Genomic DNA, 15,780 nt, shown 5'->3' with positions numbered 1-15,780 from the left:
CCTATATGGGGCGGGGCTGAGTTGCGGGCGACGCCATTTGTCCCCTTCGCTGCTCCGTAGTGACGAGATTGTTGTGATGTTGCAGAAATCCGGGCTTGGAATTGAAGACGAACATGCGGCTCGGTTCCCAGGACCTTTGGTGCAGCTGCTGAGGGCGGGGGCTAGTACACGCGGTTTAGTCATTGCTGGAGTTCGTTGCACGGGTAACGAGGAGCGGTCGATTAGGGATTGTAGCTCTATTGGACTCGATTTGGGAGCTGCATGCTCCCCTTTCACTCTGTGTGGTCCAGGACTGGGGGTTTGAGAAAACGGGTTGGGGTCACGTATTAACCTGCAGAGCGGACTGCTGGTACCAGAGTGAGGCCCGAAGTGCCTTGCGGCGTTGGGGAGACCAAGTCAGGTAGGCAGGAGACGGGGCGGTAGGATCTCTCTCTCTCTCTCTCTCTCTCTCTCTCTGGGGAGCTCTGTTTCTGTTCCCCGCTTTCTGCTCCAAGAGCCGCTCCTAAATAATTTCTGCTCAGCTATGTCGCCAGTTACAGCTGCAGCCCAGGTTCCTACGTTGGTCTCCCTGTTTGACCTCAACGCGGATGCTCCGGTCCTTCAGGGCCTGAACTTGGTGAGCCACCCTTCTGGGGAGGCTCTGGCCCAAGCTCTGCGGACTTCCTGTCCAGGTATCTGGGAAGGTTTGGGGAGGACCCATGAGGAACGTGACACGCTCTTTAGAGCTTATTACTCCTCCAGGGAACACGTTCTTATTGATATTCCCCAGTTTAAGAGCCCTTGTTGACGTCTTTCTATGGATAAAATTTATCTTAGATTCACTCAATCTCTGGGTTGTTTCCAACACAGACGCCTGGATTGTCTCCAAACCAACCTCTTGCCATTGTTTGTATCAGGTCACGTTTACAAGCACTGCCTGCAAAATCACTTCAGAATTCCTAGATAGAGTTCAGATTTAACTGGATTCCAATTAAATTACTCGTTCTTGTTGAATATAGAACAAAAAATTTTTAAATGTTTATTTTTGAGAGAGAGAGAGTGAATGGGGGAAGGGCAGAGAGATTGGGAGACAGAGACCCCCAAGCAGAGGTGGGGCTGGAAGCGCAGAGCCCAAGGCAGGGCTGGAACTCACCAACCATGAGATCATGACCTGAGCCAAAATCAGGAGTCGGATTTTAACTGACTGAGCCACCCAGGCGCCCCAATGTAAAACTTTTTTTTTTTTTTTTTTTTTTTTTTACAACATTAGTTTGTCTTTGGCTGTTTTTTCTTGAGCATGTTTTTTAAAAACCGGACTGTAATTGGAAACGTAAAGCTATTTAAAGGGCATTTGAGAAGTGGTTTTTGCAAACATGATTTTAATGTTGCCAAAAATTATTTTCTACAGGATTCCTCTAGGTAATCCCTTTAGTTAATTTAGTGTTTGATATATATTCACCTTACATACATCTTTTCAGAAACGTATTGTATCAGGTGATTACTGTGCCATTTATTTCATTATTACTAGATTATAAATTCTTTGGAGGAAAAGATGCTTTTCTTTTGTATCCCCCTTTGTATATTAGACAGTGAATGTGATTCCAGGTGCAGATTTGGGCTCCCTTTCCACCTCTAATTACCCTCCCCTTATTTAGGTTCAGGGGAGAGCGCAAGCCCAGAAAGAAAACTCCAGGGTCTGCTGGATATTTCAGAAAAGTTATTTTGTTCAACTTGTGACCAGACCTTCCACAACCACCAGGAACAGGTAAGGCCAGGTGCAGAGGTAAATGGTGGAAGCAAAAGTATAATGGTGGGTGAGGAGAGGTAGACGTATGATTTATCTTTAATCAAGGTTCACGTTTTGAGTAAGGCTGTTGGTGTTATCCAACACACTTCCTGGAGTTCTGTTACTGGTGATGGGTACCATAAAGGGCCAGAGGGGGGCATATTTCCACATTCAGCCTCCCCCTTTGCTTCCTACCAGAGGGAACATTATAAGCTTGACTGGCATCGGTTTAACCTAAAGCAACGTCTCAAGGACAAGCCTCTCCTGTCTGCCCTGGACTTTGAAAAGCAGAGTTCCACAGGTGATGGCTGGTAGACCTGTGTTGAGTAGGACGTGGGGGTGGAGGAAGGCTCTAGTTTAGGAGCCTGTGGAAAGGTCAAAGATGGAACGCCAAACTTGTGCACCTCATGTTTTCAGGAGATCTTTCCAGCATCTCCGGATCAGAAGACTCAGACTCAGCCAGTGAAGAGGGCTTGCAGATTCTGGATGAGGAGAGGGCAGAGTATGAGAAGCCCAGCAGAGCCCAAGGCTTCCGCCCCCATCGGGTTCTTTTCCAGAATGCCCGGGGCCAGTTCCTTGATGCCTACCGCTGTGTCCTGGGCCCTCGCCAGGCAAGTGGCAGCGCAGGTTGTGTGGTCAACTGCAGCCTTTTGGACACTCAGCCTAGATTTCCCCTGAACCCAGTCCATTTCTTACTTTTTTCTCTTTCTTCCTGTTGCATGTGGGGTCACAATTGACAGCACAGTCTTGGATTGAATTGGCCTGAATCTGGGGTCGGGTGTAATGGAGTTAAGTTTGGAAACAGACCAATCTAGGTTTGAATTGTCATTCTGCCACTTGATCTTGACTACCTCTACAAGCTTCAAATTTCCTGACTTGTAAAATGGAGACAAGCCTCAGGATGGTTATATGAAATGAGATAGTGCAGGTGAAACACTTAGCCCTGGCACTTAGTTTCTTACTCTCGGTGAATGCAACAGATAGGTTTGTGCTGTCCCTCTGTCATCCAGGTGTCCCCAGAAGAACCAGAACTGCTGCTACAGAACCTGCAAAACGGAGGTCCCGGATACTGTGTGGTGCTCATGGCTGCGGCTGGGCACTTTGCTGGTGCCATTTTTCAAGGGTGAGAGGGTGCTGCATGGGTGTAAGGATGGAATGGACCCGGTTAGCCTGGGAGTACGGGCTAGTTTCCAGTACTGAGTCCGTGTTGTCTACAGAAGAGACGTGGTGACACACAAGACCTTTCACCGCTACACGGTGCGGGCCAAGCGGGGCACGGCCCAGGGAGTTCGGGATGCCCGGGGTGCGGCTTCTCGTTCTGCTGGAGCCAACCTGAGGCGCTATAATGAAGCCACGTTATATAAGGTGAGTTAGGCGTCCCAGATCTGGTGGTCCGCTGATCTACTGTTTACCCCTCTCAACTTGGCAGATACTCCAAGGGAGGGACTCCCGTATCCTCCCAGTCTTCGTTATTTCTGAGTAGGCGAAGGTAGACTAGGGATGGATCCCCAAGAACCTTAGCCTTCTCATTCTTCCTTCCCCTATGTTACCTTCTACTTCCCATCCCTTACACGTCATCTGTGGGCCATTTTTTGGTTGGAGATTTGAAAACAGCAAGTGAAGATACACTGGCCTGACTTACTCTTTTTTCTAGGATGTTCGTGACCTGCTGGCAGGGCCGGGCTGGGCTAAAGCACTGGGGGAGGCTGGGACAATACTGCTACGTGCCCCCCGCTCTGGCCGGTCCTTGTTCTTCGGAGGCCCTGGCGCACCCCTGCAACGGGGGGATCCCCGGCTTTGGGATATCCCCCTCGCTACCCGCAGACCCACCTTCCGGGAGCTACAGCGTGTGCTCCATAAGCTGACTACCTTGCATGTCCACGGTGAGCCTTTTTTCTAGATCCCCAGACTCCCTAGATCTTCCTGTACTTTCCAGCCCAAGCTTTGGTTCTCATTTGTACATCCAGACAGCATCTTCATTGAGAGAAACCTGGAATGGCTTCTCTTCAACTAAACTTGAGTAACATCTTTTGTTTTATGGCAGAAGAAGACCCCCGGGAGACAGTCAGGTTGGACTCACCTCGGACACACTGGAAGACCATGAGAGAGAAGAAGGCTATCGAGGCAGAAAGAAAGGTCTCCAGTGATGAAAATGAGGCACTTGGGCAGAACGAGGAGTCTCCCAAACAGGGTTTGAGCACCATCTGGCAACTGTCCAATCTCTATCTGGGTGTCTATCCTGGAAATGCAGTCAGATCTCCTACTGTCACTTCCTTCTTTTTTTTTTTAAGTAGGCTCCGCGCCCAGTACAGAGCCCGATGCAGGGCTTGAACTCACCACCCTGAGATTAAGACCTGAGCTGATATCAAGAGTCGGATGCTTGGGGCGCCTGGGTGGCGCAGTCGGTTAAGCGTCCGACTTCAGCCAGGTCACGATCTCAGGGTCCGTGAGTTCGAGCCCCGCGTCGGGCTCTGGGCTGATGGCTCAGAGCCTGGAGCCTGTTTCCGATTCTGTGTCTCCCTCTCTCTCTGCCCCTCCACCGTTCATGCTCTGTCTCTCTCTGTCCCAAAAATAAATAAACGTTGAAAAAAAAAAAAAATTTAAAAAAGAGTCGGATGCTTAACCGACTGAACCACCCAGGCGCCCCACTTCCTTCTTTATAGATGAGCCCTTACACAACACACACACCGTTATACACACACACAAGTCTGTTATGATAAGGGGTATGTGGTAGCAGTTACAGAGACGTGTTTTGTGACCTTTCTAAATTTCCTGTTCTCTTTTGTTCATGGATGTATCCTCAGTACTTAGAAAACACGAAATAGTACATGAAATAGACGCTTGTGTTGCATAAACCTTACATAATTGACCTGTCTTACCGGATGGTGTGGTTTGGAGCTAAGGCCTGCTTTCCCGGCTGTAGACTCTTAGTCTGTGTGGCTGTCACTGCTCCCATGCTCTACTCTGTTATATACCATCCTAAGGCTGCTCAAGGGGAGAGTCTAAGGACACTTGTTCCTGCATAGCTCCTGCTGGGTCTGTCCTTGTCTGAGCTGAGAGTTCCATTTCTGCATGTGATACTAACGGATTCAGCTTTTGATGTGCTACTTGGTCTTGGCTGACAAACTACAAATACTTAATTTAATTTCAAGATCATCTGAATTACCTTTTTATGTACACTTATAGCATCTGGGCCAGCCCACATACTTCCACCCTCTGTATTATCTCTTTGGACGGACCTAACATGTCATATTTTTCCCCAGGTTCAGGGTCGGAGGGAGAGGACAGCTTCCAGGTGGAGTTGGAGCTAGTAGAGTTGGCAGTGGGGACCCTGGATCTTCGGGAGTTTGAGGTATTGCCAAAGCGGAGGAGGAGGAAAAGGAATAATAAGAAGGAGAGAAGCCGAGACCTGGAGGCTCTTCCCCAGCAAACTCAAGGAGATGAGGCCTTCTCACAGTCCACCCAGGGACGGGCAGCCCCTGTGGGGCCTTCTCTGGATGAGGCCAAGACCCCCGATCAGTCAGAGCTCTGGGACATGCTTCTAGCTGCTTGCCGAGCCGGAGATGTTGGGATGTTGAAACTCCAGCTAGCTGCCGGCCCCATAGACCCTGGAGTTCTGTCTCTGCTCAGTGCCCCCTTGGGCTCCAGCGGCTTCACGCTCCTGCATGCGGCAGCTGCAGCTGGGAGAGGCTCAGTGGTTCGCCTGCTGCTGGAGGCGGGTGCTGACCCTACTGTGCAGTAAGTAAGGGTCCCCAAGCCGAGCCCTTTAGGGTATAGAGAGGATCATCTGGAGGCTAATGGTGGTACTGCCTACTTCACAGTATCCCCTTCATCTGTCTGGGTGAGGTTGGGAGACGTAGGAAGCGAGATGAACCCATTTTTTTTTGTGGGGGCGGTTTGCACCTAGGGACTCCAGGGCCCGGCCACCATATACAGTCGCAGCTGACAAGTCAACACGTAATGAGTTCCGAAGGTTCATGGAGAAGAATCCAGATGCTTATGATTACAGCAAGGCTCAGGTGAGCTGGAAAAGAAGCAGCAGCAGAGTAGGAAGCCATCACAGACCCTGGCTAGATCTTTTCCACGTTCTTCTAGTTTCCCCAAAGACAGCGTGTATGGGTCTTACCTTACCCCTCCCTGGAAATTCTCCAGGTGCCAGGGCCCCTGACGCCAGAAATGGAGGCACAGCAGGCTCTGCGGAAAAGGGAGCAGAAGGCTGCCCGGCGGCAACGGGAAAAACAGCAGCTGCAGCAGCGGGAGCAGGAGGCGCGAGAGCAAGAAGAGCGGCGGCGCTTTGCCGCCCTCAGCGATCGGGAGAAGGTGAGGCCGGTGGTTCTCTCTTCCACAGCTGAGACCTCCTGAGAGGTCCGACCCCTTCCCAGTGTGCCGCTGTCACTTCTGGAGCATCCCATCCACCACTGGGGCCTTGTCCTTAACAAGACTTCTCTTCTCCGCAGAGAGCCCTGGCTGCAGAGCGCAGGCTGGCTGCCCAGCTGGGAGCCCCCACCCCTCAGGCCCCAGGCTCTGCAGTCATCAGTGCTCAGTAAGTGCTCAGCCTGCAGGGGCAGGCGTGATGGGTGGGCTGTGTTGGGGCACGCAGAATGCGTGCTTGCAGAGAACTCAGGCTGTTGAGGGGACTTGAGATGTTCTGGGAACCCTCTGGAGCCAAACCAGAAATGGCAGGAGGGAATGGGGAGAGCTTGGATCGGAAAGTTTCCGGGGTACCTGGTCAGCCCTTTGTGTTCTTCTTGTCCAGACGCTGCTGGAGTTGTGGGACATCCCTCCAAGGCCTCATTCCCTTTCACTATCTCGACTTCTCTTTCTGCTCCACACGCTGCCTCCGGGATCATCGCTGCCAGGCTGGAAAGCCCTCTTCCTGATCTCTTAGGGCTGCGCCTGGGGCTGACTGACTCTGGGCCTTGAGAGGGTGCATTCATGCTAGCCTTAGGCTTCTTCTTTCCCATGAAACCAGAGTGTTTGGAAGGTTAGGGAGGACACTCAGGAACCAGGGCAAAGACAGGGCCACAGAGGTGTGTGGAGCTGGTACTGTCTCCGGAACTTTAATCATAATAAAGTCTGGCAAGGAAACTGCACTTGTACTCGCATTCAGGCCTTGTGACCTTTGGTTCCACGTGGTCACCGGGGCCAGCACCAAGGGATCCTACCCACTCCGTGTCCCAGGCCCAAGGGTTACCTTTCTTTCAGTGCCCACTTAACTCCATTGGTTCAGAGGGACTTTGTGTATCAGCTGAGAGGGAATAGATGTATGTCTTATGCAAGGTGCTATTGAGGATAGGCCTATCCAGAAACTGGATTTGGGGCTCAGAAGGCACGTTTTCTAGCTCTAGCAATGTGATTTTGTTGAGGGCTCCCCTAGAAAACAGCAGGGGTCTTGGCACGTAGAGGGTCTGTTGTGGCCCCTGCCTTGTCCAGTACCGGCCCAAGTTAAACCCATTGATCCAGACTTGGCCCTGGCAAAGAGAAGAAAATAAAGGGTCAGCTATCAAGGGCGTAGAATCATGCCCTTTGGGGTTTCTAATCAGAGGAATTTCTGCTGCCCCTTCTTCCATGATTTTCCTCTCATCACCTTGACCCCAACCCCACTGTCAGCAATACCTTGGTCCATCCAGGTAGAAAGAGGAAAGTGTCCCCGCCTTCTCCTAAAATTGAAAATGTTGTGGAGTAGAAGGTGGGGCCAGAGGGAGCTTGAGGGTGTGAACTTCTCAGCAACGGGAGGGGAAACCACCACTTTACAAGTTTATCAACTTTCAGAGGGAACATCAGCCACTGGGTAAGGGCTGTTTGTCCCAGAACTGGTGGCTCTAATAGGCCCTGTGAAGAAGACAAATGAAAATTCATCATTCGTTAAGCTCTTAAGGCCAAACTGTCCCTAATCAAGCCCTGGGATATAACTGTTGGCCATGTCTAGAGCCCCACAAGTGACTACTTTGCTGCCTAACTCCTAAGCACATGGCTCTTGTCTATCTTTCATTAGGCCCCTATGTTTCCAAGGGACTTTGGTCAGTAAGAGTATGGAGGAGAAGGGGGTGGGCAAAGCTAGCTCACCTTGAAGTCACTGCTGTTGGACCCAAAACTGAGCCTCCCCATGTTCTCCAGCAGGATGTCCAGTTTGGCCCCCATTTTCCCCATCAAAAATAGTTGGTGTTTCATGTTTCGTTCCAAGACACCCTGAAACACCTGTGGATAAAAAGATCTGTGAGCGGAAGGGCTCCACATCTAGCTCGTGGCCATGACACAGGAAGCTACGTTAGCACCTGTATCTGGGGAGCAAAGAGAATGTGGCCTGTCAGTTACCCATCCATTCTGGAACCTTAGCCTCAGCCAAATTCTTCCTCATCCCAGCTTATCCCTGGGCCCCCTGCAAATGTGGGCAGACAATGGGAAAAGGTAGATAAGGGGACCTTAAGGCTAAAGGTGCTGGGAAGGAGAGAGGAGATGGGCTCACAAGTTTCTTACCCCATCTACCATCACATAGGCACGGTCATGGACTCCATTGTTAGGCACCCACAATTGTGTCGGCTCAGAAACAGTATGGGTCAGATAGGTCCGGTACAACATAAAGCCGTGGTCCTGGGTGTGGAAGAGTTAAGTACTTAAGTACTTAAGATGAACTGAGAGGTAAGAGAGGACACTGTGGGGAAGATGTGCAGCTCAGAGAACCTTTGGCTACAGCTGTTGAGGAAGGTTGCCATTCCTACTGGATGTGGGATTATGCCTTACCTGTTTGACAGCCTCAAAGGTCATTGGCAAGATTGAACGGATGGGCCCGTGGGGACACAGGATGTCCAGGAAAGACAGCAGATACCCATCCTATTAGAAAAAGGGAAAGGTATTAGAACAAAGGGGAAGTTTCAGAATAGAGGGCAGGATAGGCTAGGCCATTTATAGAGAATAAAGAGGTAGGATCAGAGAAAAGATGGGGAAGAGCTTACCAGGTGCAGGGTCAAAGGTCCGAGCATCATCTTAGGGCTGGGGGGAGGTAAAGGTCCCAAGGGAATTTCCTGGAACTGAGCCCAAATTCTCTCAGGAGCCATAGGAAAACCACACAACCCCTATTCCAAAACCCCGCACAGGGATCTTAACCTGGGGTCCAGGGAAGGGCTTCATGGGGTCATGAAGATCCTGTAATTTTGCACACACTTGTGTGTATCTTCCCAAATAGTCCCCATTTGGGTGGGTGGGAAATGCTTCTGTGAGGCTATGTGGCCCAGACAACAACCAGTGATTTATGGGATCCCATTACAAACAATTTAAGTACTCCCTTTCCCCAAATTAATAAAAGCCTTTGGCACTTAATGAAGTGGTAGGGCACCTTGCTGATGACATTTCGAAGAGCAAAAAGCTTAGGTGTAGGGTCCCCGGCTTCAGATATTGGTGCATCATAGTCATAGCTGGTAGTAATTGGAAGAAAGCGTCCCTTCTCATCAGCACCTGGGGTCAAGTCAATTTCATTAATTCAATATCTCTCAAATAATAGGCACTAAGCAACGAAATTCATGCCGAGAAGTTTGCCATCAGAGGGGACAGGGGTGGCCATATCCAGCTTCTAGACCTCCTAATCTAATTCCTTGATACGTCCCTGCTTCTACCCCAGGGACCATCTGGACTCACCATTCCAGTATCCGAAGTTGGTACCTCCATGGAACATGTACCTGAAGAGGGGGGGAAGGTGGGGGAAAGGCAAAAGCTGACCCACCGAATCTTCATTTTCATCCCCAATACCCAGTTACAGCTTCATGTTGGCCCCCGTGTCTCCAGTTACATGTTCACGCTGGCTCCCAACTTCAGCATGTTCTCTAGACCTTTGGTTACAGCTGAAATGGATCGTGTGGAGTGATTCTGGCCCCAGTAATCCAGCCAGCCTGTGTAGTATTCAGAGTTCACCTAGAAGGTGAAGTGGAAGATACCATAAATGAAATGGGAAACTGAGCTTGACCCATTCCAAACCCTGACTCTTGTTTTGACTGTCATCCCCTCCAGCTCCTCACCAATGGCCCATGGGGTTCATATTTCCGAAGCAGGGCAAAGGTTTCGGTCATGTTGTCAGCTGCAGAGAGGAGGCAAAAGGTGAACCATAAACATAGAAGAGGTGCCCCTTCCCCAGACTCCACTCCTAACCCTTGCTCAGGAGACCTGGGCCAAAATCTACAGTGGTGTAGAGTCCCTGGAGGGAGCCACATTGGAGTCCTTCAGGCCCATCTGTGGTGAAGAGCAAGATCCTGTCTCCTAGTAGCGCACGGAAGAGCCCAGCCAAGTGTCTCATGTAGGTGAAGTCACAGGCTTTGTAGCTACCATATTCGTTCTCCACCTGCCAAGGAAAAGGAAAAGTGGAGCTTGGCCATGCGGTGGGGGTTAGGACCCCTAGCTCCTCCTTCCCCTTACCCAGTCAATTTGTACCCAGTCACTTGTACCTGAATGCTAATGATGTTGCCCCCATTGTGGTAGAGCCATGGATATAACTTGGGCAGCAAGACCTTGAACCAGGAGTCCACTGCGGCAAGAAAGTCTAAAGGAAGGAGCAGTGCTCTGCTCATTAGGACACCACCGCCTCCATAGCCCCCACCCTTAGTATCTATGCCAGCAACTTCAGTGATGCCTGAACCCTGGGCTGCAATTGGCATCCCACTTGTCTGCAAATAAATCTGAGAAGCAGTGAGTCTGAAACCCTCTTATGTACTTGTATGGCAAGGACATCTGGGCATAGGAACCCCTGAAGCAGTGTTTCTTGTAAATTTAGTTTTTAAACGTAAGAAAAATGTTAAATGCATCATATGGATGCAAGTGTATACTTGCAAGGGCTGTGAAGTAGCATGGGAATTCACAGAAATGCAGACTCTCTGACCTACACCCTAATGTAACTGACAATCCAAGTGATTTGAGTCATTAATTGAAACATCGCTGTATTAGGTATCACGCCTTAGGTATCATCCTCAACTCCTGTTTGTGATTTTTGTTGATTCACCCTCAGGGTCTTCACTTCACTCTGCCTGACACTTTCTCCCCACCGTCCTTTATCCAGCCAACTCCAATGCAAGCTTAAGATCTTAACTTATTTCACTTCCTCAGGAAAACCTCGGATATCCCAGATGAGGGCAGATGTCTGTTACACACTCTCACATCACCTCATACTTCTTTGTCAAGCATGTAACAAATTATAATTAAGCATTTACTTCTATAACTGTTTCCCGACAGTCTCTCTCCCCCACCGTGAGCAGGAACCTAGTCTGTCAGGTTCATTTGCTGCATCCTATCGCTGGGGACAATGCCTAGCAGGTAGCAGACTCTCAAAGGTGGAGTCAACAAAAGATGTGTTGGAGGATATTTTTGCATTAAGACATTTTGTTTCCTGTATAAAGGGTGCCCAGGTTTGACTGCCTCCTTTAATCCAAGCGTATGTTAAATCTCATCCAACAAGTATTTATGGGTGCTTACTATACGCCAAATAATGCTCTAGGTGTTAGGGATACAGAGTACAACAAAATAGACCAAAATCTCTGCCCTTGTCGAATTTCCTTTCCAGTGAGGAAGGCAGACAATAAATAAATAGCTAAAATGTATAGTGTGTTAATGCCAACAACAAAAAAATATATATGGAAGAAGGATATATATGGTGGGGGAGCTTAAATTTTAGGGCGTAGCCCAGGGAAGGCATCACGGAGAAGGTGACTCTGCAGGAAGACTGAGGGAGCACCGAGTGCAAAGGCCTCAAGGCAGGAATGTGCCTGGTGAGTCTGAAAAACAGCCAGTGAAGCCAGTGTGAACAATAAGGGAAAGAGTAGATGTCAGGTAGGTGACTGGGCGAATTAGGCAGGACCTAATAGGCCATTTTAAGGAGTCCATGGTTCATATTCTGAATGAGATGAGAACCTATTAGATTTAAGTAGAGAAATGACATGATCTGAGACATATGTTTAAACTTATATTTGCATTGAGAACAGACTATAAGGAGTGAGGGCAAAGAAGGGGAAGCAATAAGGAACCTATTCAAGTAGTCCAGGTGGGAGAGGCAGCTTGGACCAGTGGGGGTGATGAAAAGTAGTTGAAGTCAGTATATTCAATATATTTGCAGGACTTTCTGATAGGTTGAATAAGAGAAAAAGGTGTAACAAATACCATAGTGTTTAGCCTGATCAGTTGCAAAATGGAGTTGTTATGAACTGAGGCGAGATGGTAGGAACAGCTCGTTGGAGAGGCCATAGCAGAAGCTTAATTGTATCATTATGCCTTAGATCTCCAAACATGCAACCAGATATATGTTTTCAGAGGCCAAGGGAGAGTCCTGGAACTGGAGATACATGTTTCAGAGTCATTAACTATTAGATGGGATCAAAAGCCATGAGAATGGATGAGATTGTCTAAGGAAACACATAGAAAAGAGAAGCATCCCAGGACTGAGCCCTGAAACACCCCAGCATTTAGAGGAAACAGAAAGGGAGAAGAACCAGCAAGAGACTAAGAAGGAAGGGTCAGCAAGGCTGGGATGTGGGGGGAAGGAGGGGGACCAGACAAAGGTGGTATTTTGGAAGCTGAGAGAAGAATGCATTTCAAAGAACGGAGGCCTAGAGAGGGACCGTGGATTCAGCAGTGAAGAGGTTGCTAGCTTTCTTGAGAACAATGGACATTGCATGTTGGTGTCCCATCACTACTTTGCCATTTCAAATGCATTTCATAGTCAGCTGAAGTCACAGGAATTGCTAGAAGGGGTGTAAAGCTCTTCAGCACCCTATGAAGTGCAGTGCCTGGAAGGTCCCCAGCAGATACGAAGCAATTTTACCAGAGTGATCCTTTTTTTTTTTTAATGTTTATTTTTGAGAGAGAGAGAGGGAGAGAGGGAGAGCATGAGCAGGGAAGGGGCAGAGAGAGAGGGAGACACAGAACCTGAAGAAGGCTCCAGGCTCTGAGCTGTTAGCACAGAGCCCGACACGGGGCTCAAACTCATGAACTCTGAGCCAAAGTCAGAAGCTTAACCAACTGAACCACCCGTGCTCCCAGAGTGATCTTTTTAAAAGACGTAAATCAGATAAAATCACTCCCTTGCTCTGATGATGGAATTCCTATTTACACCTGAAGTAAAATCCAAACTCCTTGAAATAGTGGGCATTTCAGAGTTGATCATGAGTTCTTATCTTGTCTCTCCCTATGCTCTTTCCCCAGGCAATGGCCCAGTATCTGTGGATCTAAGTGCCATCTTTAGACTGGTGAATCCCAATTTATCTCTAGCTCAGACCTCCCCGTGAGCTCCACACTCACGCAGCCCGTGGCTTAACATCCTCACTTGAGTGTGATATGATAAAAATTTAACATGATCAGAAGAACTGCTTTTCCTCCAAAAAGGTGGTCCTTTGCCACCCCTAGTCTCTTCCATCTTCCCTATGTCAGTAATGGCACTGCCATCTTGACTAGCCAGAAAGCTGGATTCCTTTCTTTCCGGACCCTACCCCCTGCCCCTACTCTTCCCCTTCCCAACAAAATCTATCAATCAGTCCTGGTGATTTTGATCCCCAACCTGTATCTCAATTCTGCCCTCTTCCCATCTCCACCACCGTCACCTGAGTCCAGGAGCCAACGCCTGCCTCCTCAACTACAGCCAGAATCTCCCAATTAGTTTCTCCACCTCTATCCTTGCTCCCCTCCCTCCATTCTCCACACTCAGGCTCAAGTAATCTGAAAACAAATCAATATGTCTCTTTAAGAAGCTCTTTCAATGGTTTATGTCTTGTTAAGCTCTTTCAGTGGCTTTCTACTCTGCTTAGGATAAAATGCAAACCCCTTACAATGGCCTACAAGGTCCTGCATTAACATTCCCTATCTATCTCCAATTTCACAGCACATTCCTCTCTCCCTTCCCTGCTATGCCCCAGCCAAGCTGGCCTCAACCATGCCATGTTCTTTCCCATCTCTGGGCATTTGAATATACTGTTTCTTCTACCTGGTCATTCTCACCTCACTCTTTATATGACCAGAGCTTTCCCTTCCCTGGAGTCAAGTGAAATGTCATCATTTCAGAAGAGCCTTCAGAACTTCAGACTTCCCTACCAAAAACAGGTGTTCTCGGTTTTTAATTTTTTTTTAATGTTTACTTTTGAGAGAGAGACAAAGAGCATGAGCAGGGGAGGGGCAGAGAGAGAGAGGGAGACACAGAATCTGAAGCAGGTTCCAGGCTCTGAACTGTCAGCACAGAGCCTGACACGGGGCTTGAACTCACAAACTGTGAGATCATGACCTGAGCCGAAGTCGAAGTTTAACCGACTGAGCCCCCCAGGTGCCCCAACAGGCCTTCTCTGTTATTCACAATCGCAATTCCTTGTCTGTTTTCTTGTGTAGTATTTATACAGCTTGCAATAATCTTACAGGTTTTGGTTTTTTAACAATCTGTTTCTTTCACATAAGCTCCATTGCACAGGGACTGGGTCTGTCTGGTTCCCCAGTTTCTAGCGTCTTGTTGGCCATGAAGGAAACACTCAAATATCTGCATGAATGATCTCCAGTTTGGGGATGGTCTCTTCTGTTTTGGGCACCCAACGACCCGTTTTGTTGCTGTTGTTTGCTTTTTTCTGTGCTAAAAATCTTGTCTCAACTCACCTGGATCTGAGGTTCTCAGTTGGATTTCAGGCTTTTGAAGCAACCAGGCTGGGAGACCCCCCTGAGACAAACATAAAGACAACAGGTTTTGTTGTTGGGGAGTGAAGTAGCGGAGGTAAGAAGGGAGGATGTTGTGTATAGCGCTGCAGTGTGGGCAGATGGGAGGAGTCCGGGAAGAGCACGAGTGGCCCTTCTCCTAACTCACCATCTCCCACTCTGCACAGATGTAAGGTCCTGGTCTGAGTATGACCAACAGGTCTGCTATAGATGCCTCATTCAGAAATGCAGTGAGGTCCCGGCTGCCATTAAAGTTATAGACGCCAGGCTCTGGCTCATGGTAGTTCCAGGGCACATAACTGAGAAAGAAAGAGGTTAACAGGGCCCGAGGCAGGGCAGTGCTGGAGAGGCCTAAGGGATCAGGCCTTGCAGGGAATCTCCAGGAAGCCGTTGGTAGGAGGTCCTGGCCCACCCTTTCCCACCCTAGGCCTGGAAGTCCTGGAGCTCTCATACCCAGCCAGTCTATCTGTCCCAACACCCTTCTTAAGTGGGTGGTAGGAAGAATAAATCCCACCCTCCATGGCTCTCCTGAGCACTTCTTACAACTGTACAGCGTTGAGGCCACTCATTCGCATCTTCAAGAGCCGGTCTGCCCAAAGCACCCGTGGTACCCGAAAGTAGTGCAGGCTGCCGGACACGTAGCGGAATGGGGCCCCATCCAGGAGGAATCTGTCATTTTCCCGATCCACTATGAACGACCGAGTGTCTGCCTGCAAAGGGAGAGATTATGCTCAGCAGAGGTCTGGAGTTGGCAGGGGGATCGGTGTCTGCGTTGGAGATGGAACTAGCCCTGCCCATTGTTGCGTTACTTTTCACTTTCTTTCTCTCCTGGGCTAGATCTGATCCCGTTTCACCGCACCCAGCCTGCTGATTCAATCCTGTCATTTTACCTGAGGCAGCAGCAGCGTCAGAAGTGGCAACAGCAGGGAAGGAAGGCAGGGCGGCTTCTTGGGAGCCATGGCGCTAACACGGCTCCTCTAGTCAGAGAGGGCGGTCCGACTGTCACGTGGCGGATTCCTGGGAGGGAACCTCAGCGAGCAAGGGGGCGGAGACCACCACTAGTTGCCAGGCGATCAGCCTGGCCTTGTCCACCCGCTACTCTACTAGTTTGTAAACTCCTCTACATCTTGAATCAGCTTCATCAGCGTCACCTGGGAGCTTGTTGGAAATGCAGAGTCTCAGGTCCTACCTCAGACCTACAGAATCAGAATTTGTACTTTAACCAGATTCCCAGGCGACTCTAAAGACACCCAAGATTGAGAAGCACTGTTCTACTAAACTGAGCTCCCTGAGGGTGAAGAGTACCTTGTCCACCTTGAATCCTCAGCTTCTAGTACAAGGCCCGGCACATAGCA

General features: G+C 49.3%; 2 protein-coding genes across 3 annotated transcripts; one reads left to right on the top strand and one right to left on the bottom strand.

Moving 5' to 3' along the window:
- The first annotated feature begins 80 nt into the window (after positions 1–80).
- On the top strand, positions 81–9,492 carry ANKZF1 (ankyrin repeat and zinc finger peptidyl tRNA hydrolase 1). Of its 2 annotated transcripts, none has more exons than XM_047085836.1 (13): positions 81–671; positions 1,635–1,744; positions 1,964–2,066; positions 2,183–2,376; positions 2,776–2,888; positions 2,983–3,130; positions 3,420–3,648; positions 3,810–3,956; positions 5,029–5,503; positions 5,673–5,784; positions 5,918–6,085; positions 6,223–6,308; positions 6,522–6,870. In XM_047085836.1, exons 1-13 carry the CDS (start codon positions 524–526, stop codon positions 6,643–6,645), a joined length of 2,157 nt encoding a protein of 718 aa, XP_046941792.1. In that variant the 5' UTR covers positions 81–523; the 3' UTR covers positions 6,646–6,870. The 2 variants fall into 2 exon arrangements, with proteins under 2 accessions (XP_046941792.1, XP_046941793.1); XM_047085837.1 differs by lacking the exon at positions 6,522–6,870 and adding an exon at positions 9,381–9,492 and having other exon boundaries at positions 103–671.
- On the bottom strand, positions 6,964–15,601 carry GLB1L (galactosidase beta 1 like). Its single transcript, XM_047085838.1, has 16 exons — positions 15,316–15,601; positions 14,969–15,135; positions 14,574–14,724; positions 14,369–14,429; positions 10,198–10,292; positions 9,920–10,094; positions 9,775–9,833; positions 9,549–9,670; positions 9,398–9,438; positions 9,099–9,217; positions 8,719–8,793; positions 8,507–8,596; positions 8,243–8,356; positions 7,832–7,963; positions 7,382–7,597; positions 6,964–7,236 (listed from the first exon to the last, which is right to left on the bottom strand). The coding sequence occupies exons 1-16, from the start codon at positions 15,382–15,384 to the stop codon at positions 6,967–6,969; spliced, it is 1,956 nt and encodes a 651-aa protein (XP_046941794.1). The 5' UTR covers positions 15,385–15,601; the 3' UTR covers positions 6,964–6,966.
- Between the last annotated feature and the right edge of the window lie 179 nt (positions 15,602–15,780).

Source organism: Lynx rufus, unplaced genomic scaffold (assembly GCF_022079265.1).
Source record: "Lynx rufus isolate CCGP_SWC_20201006 ecotype Redwood Valley unplaced genomic scaffold, mLynRuf1.p SCAF_2, whole genome shotgun sequence".
Taxonomy (NCBI): domain Eukaryota; kingdom Metazoa; phylum Chordata; class Mammalia; order Carnivora; family Felidae; genus Lynx; species Lynx rufus.
Note: the sequence above shows the minus strand (reverse complement) of the source record. Positions and strands in the feature narration are given on the sequence as shown.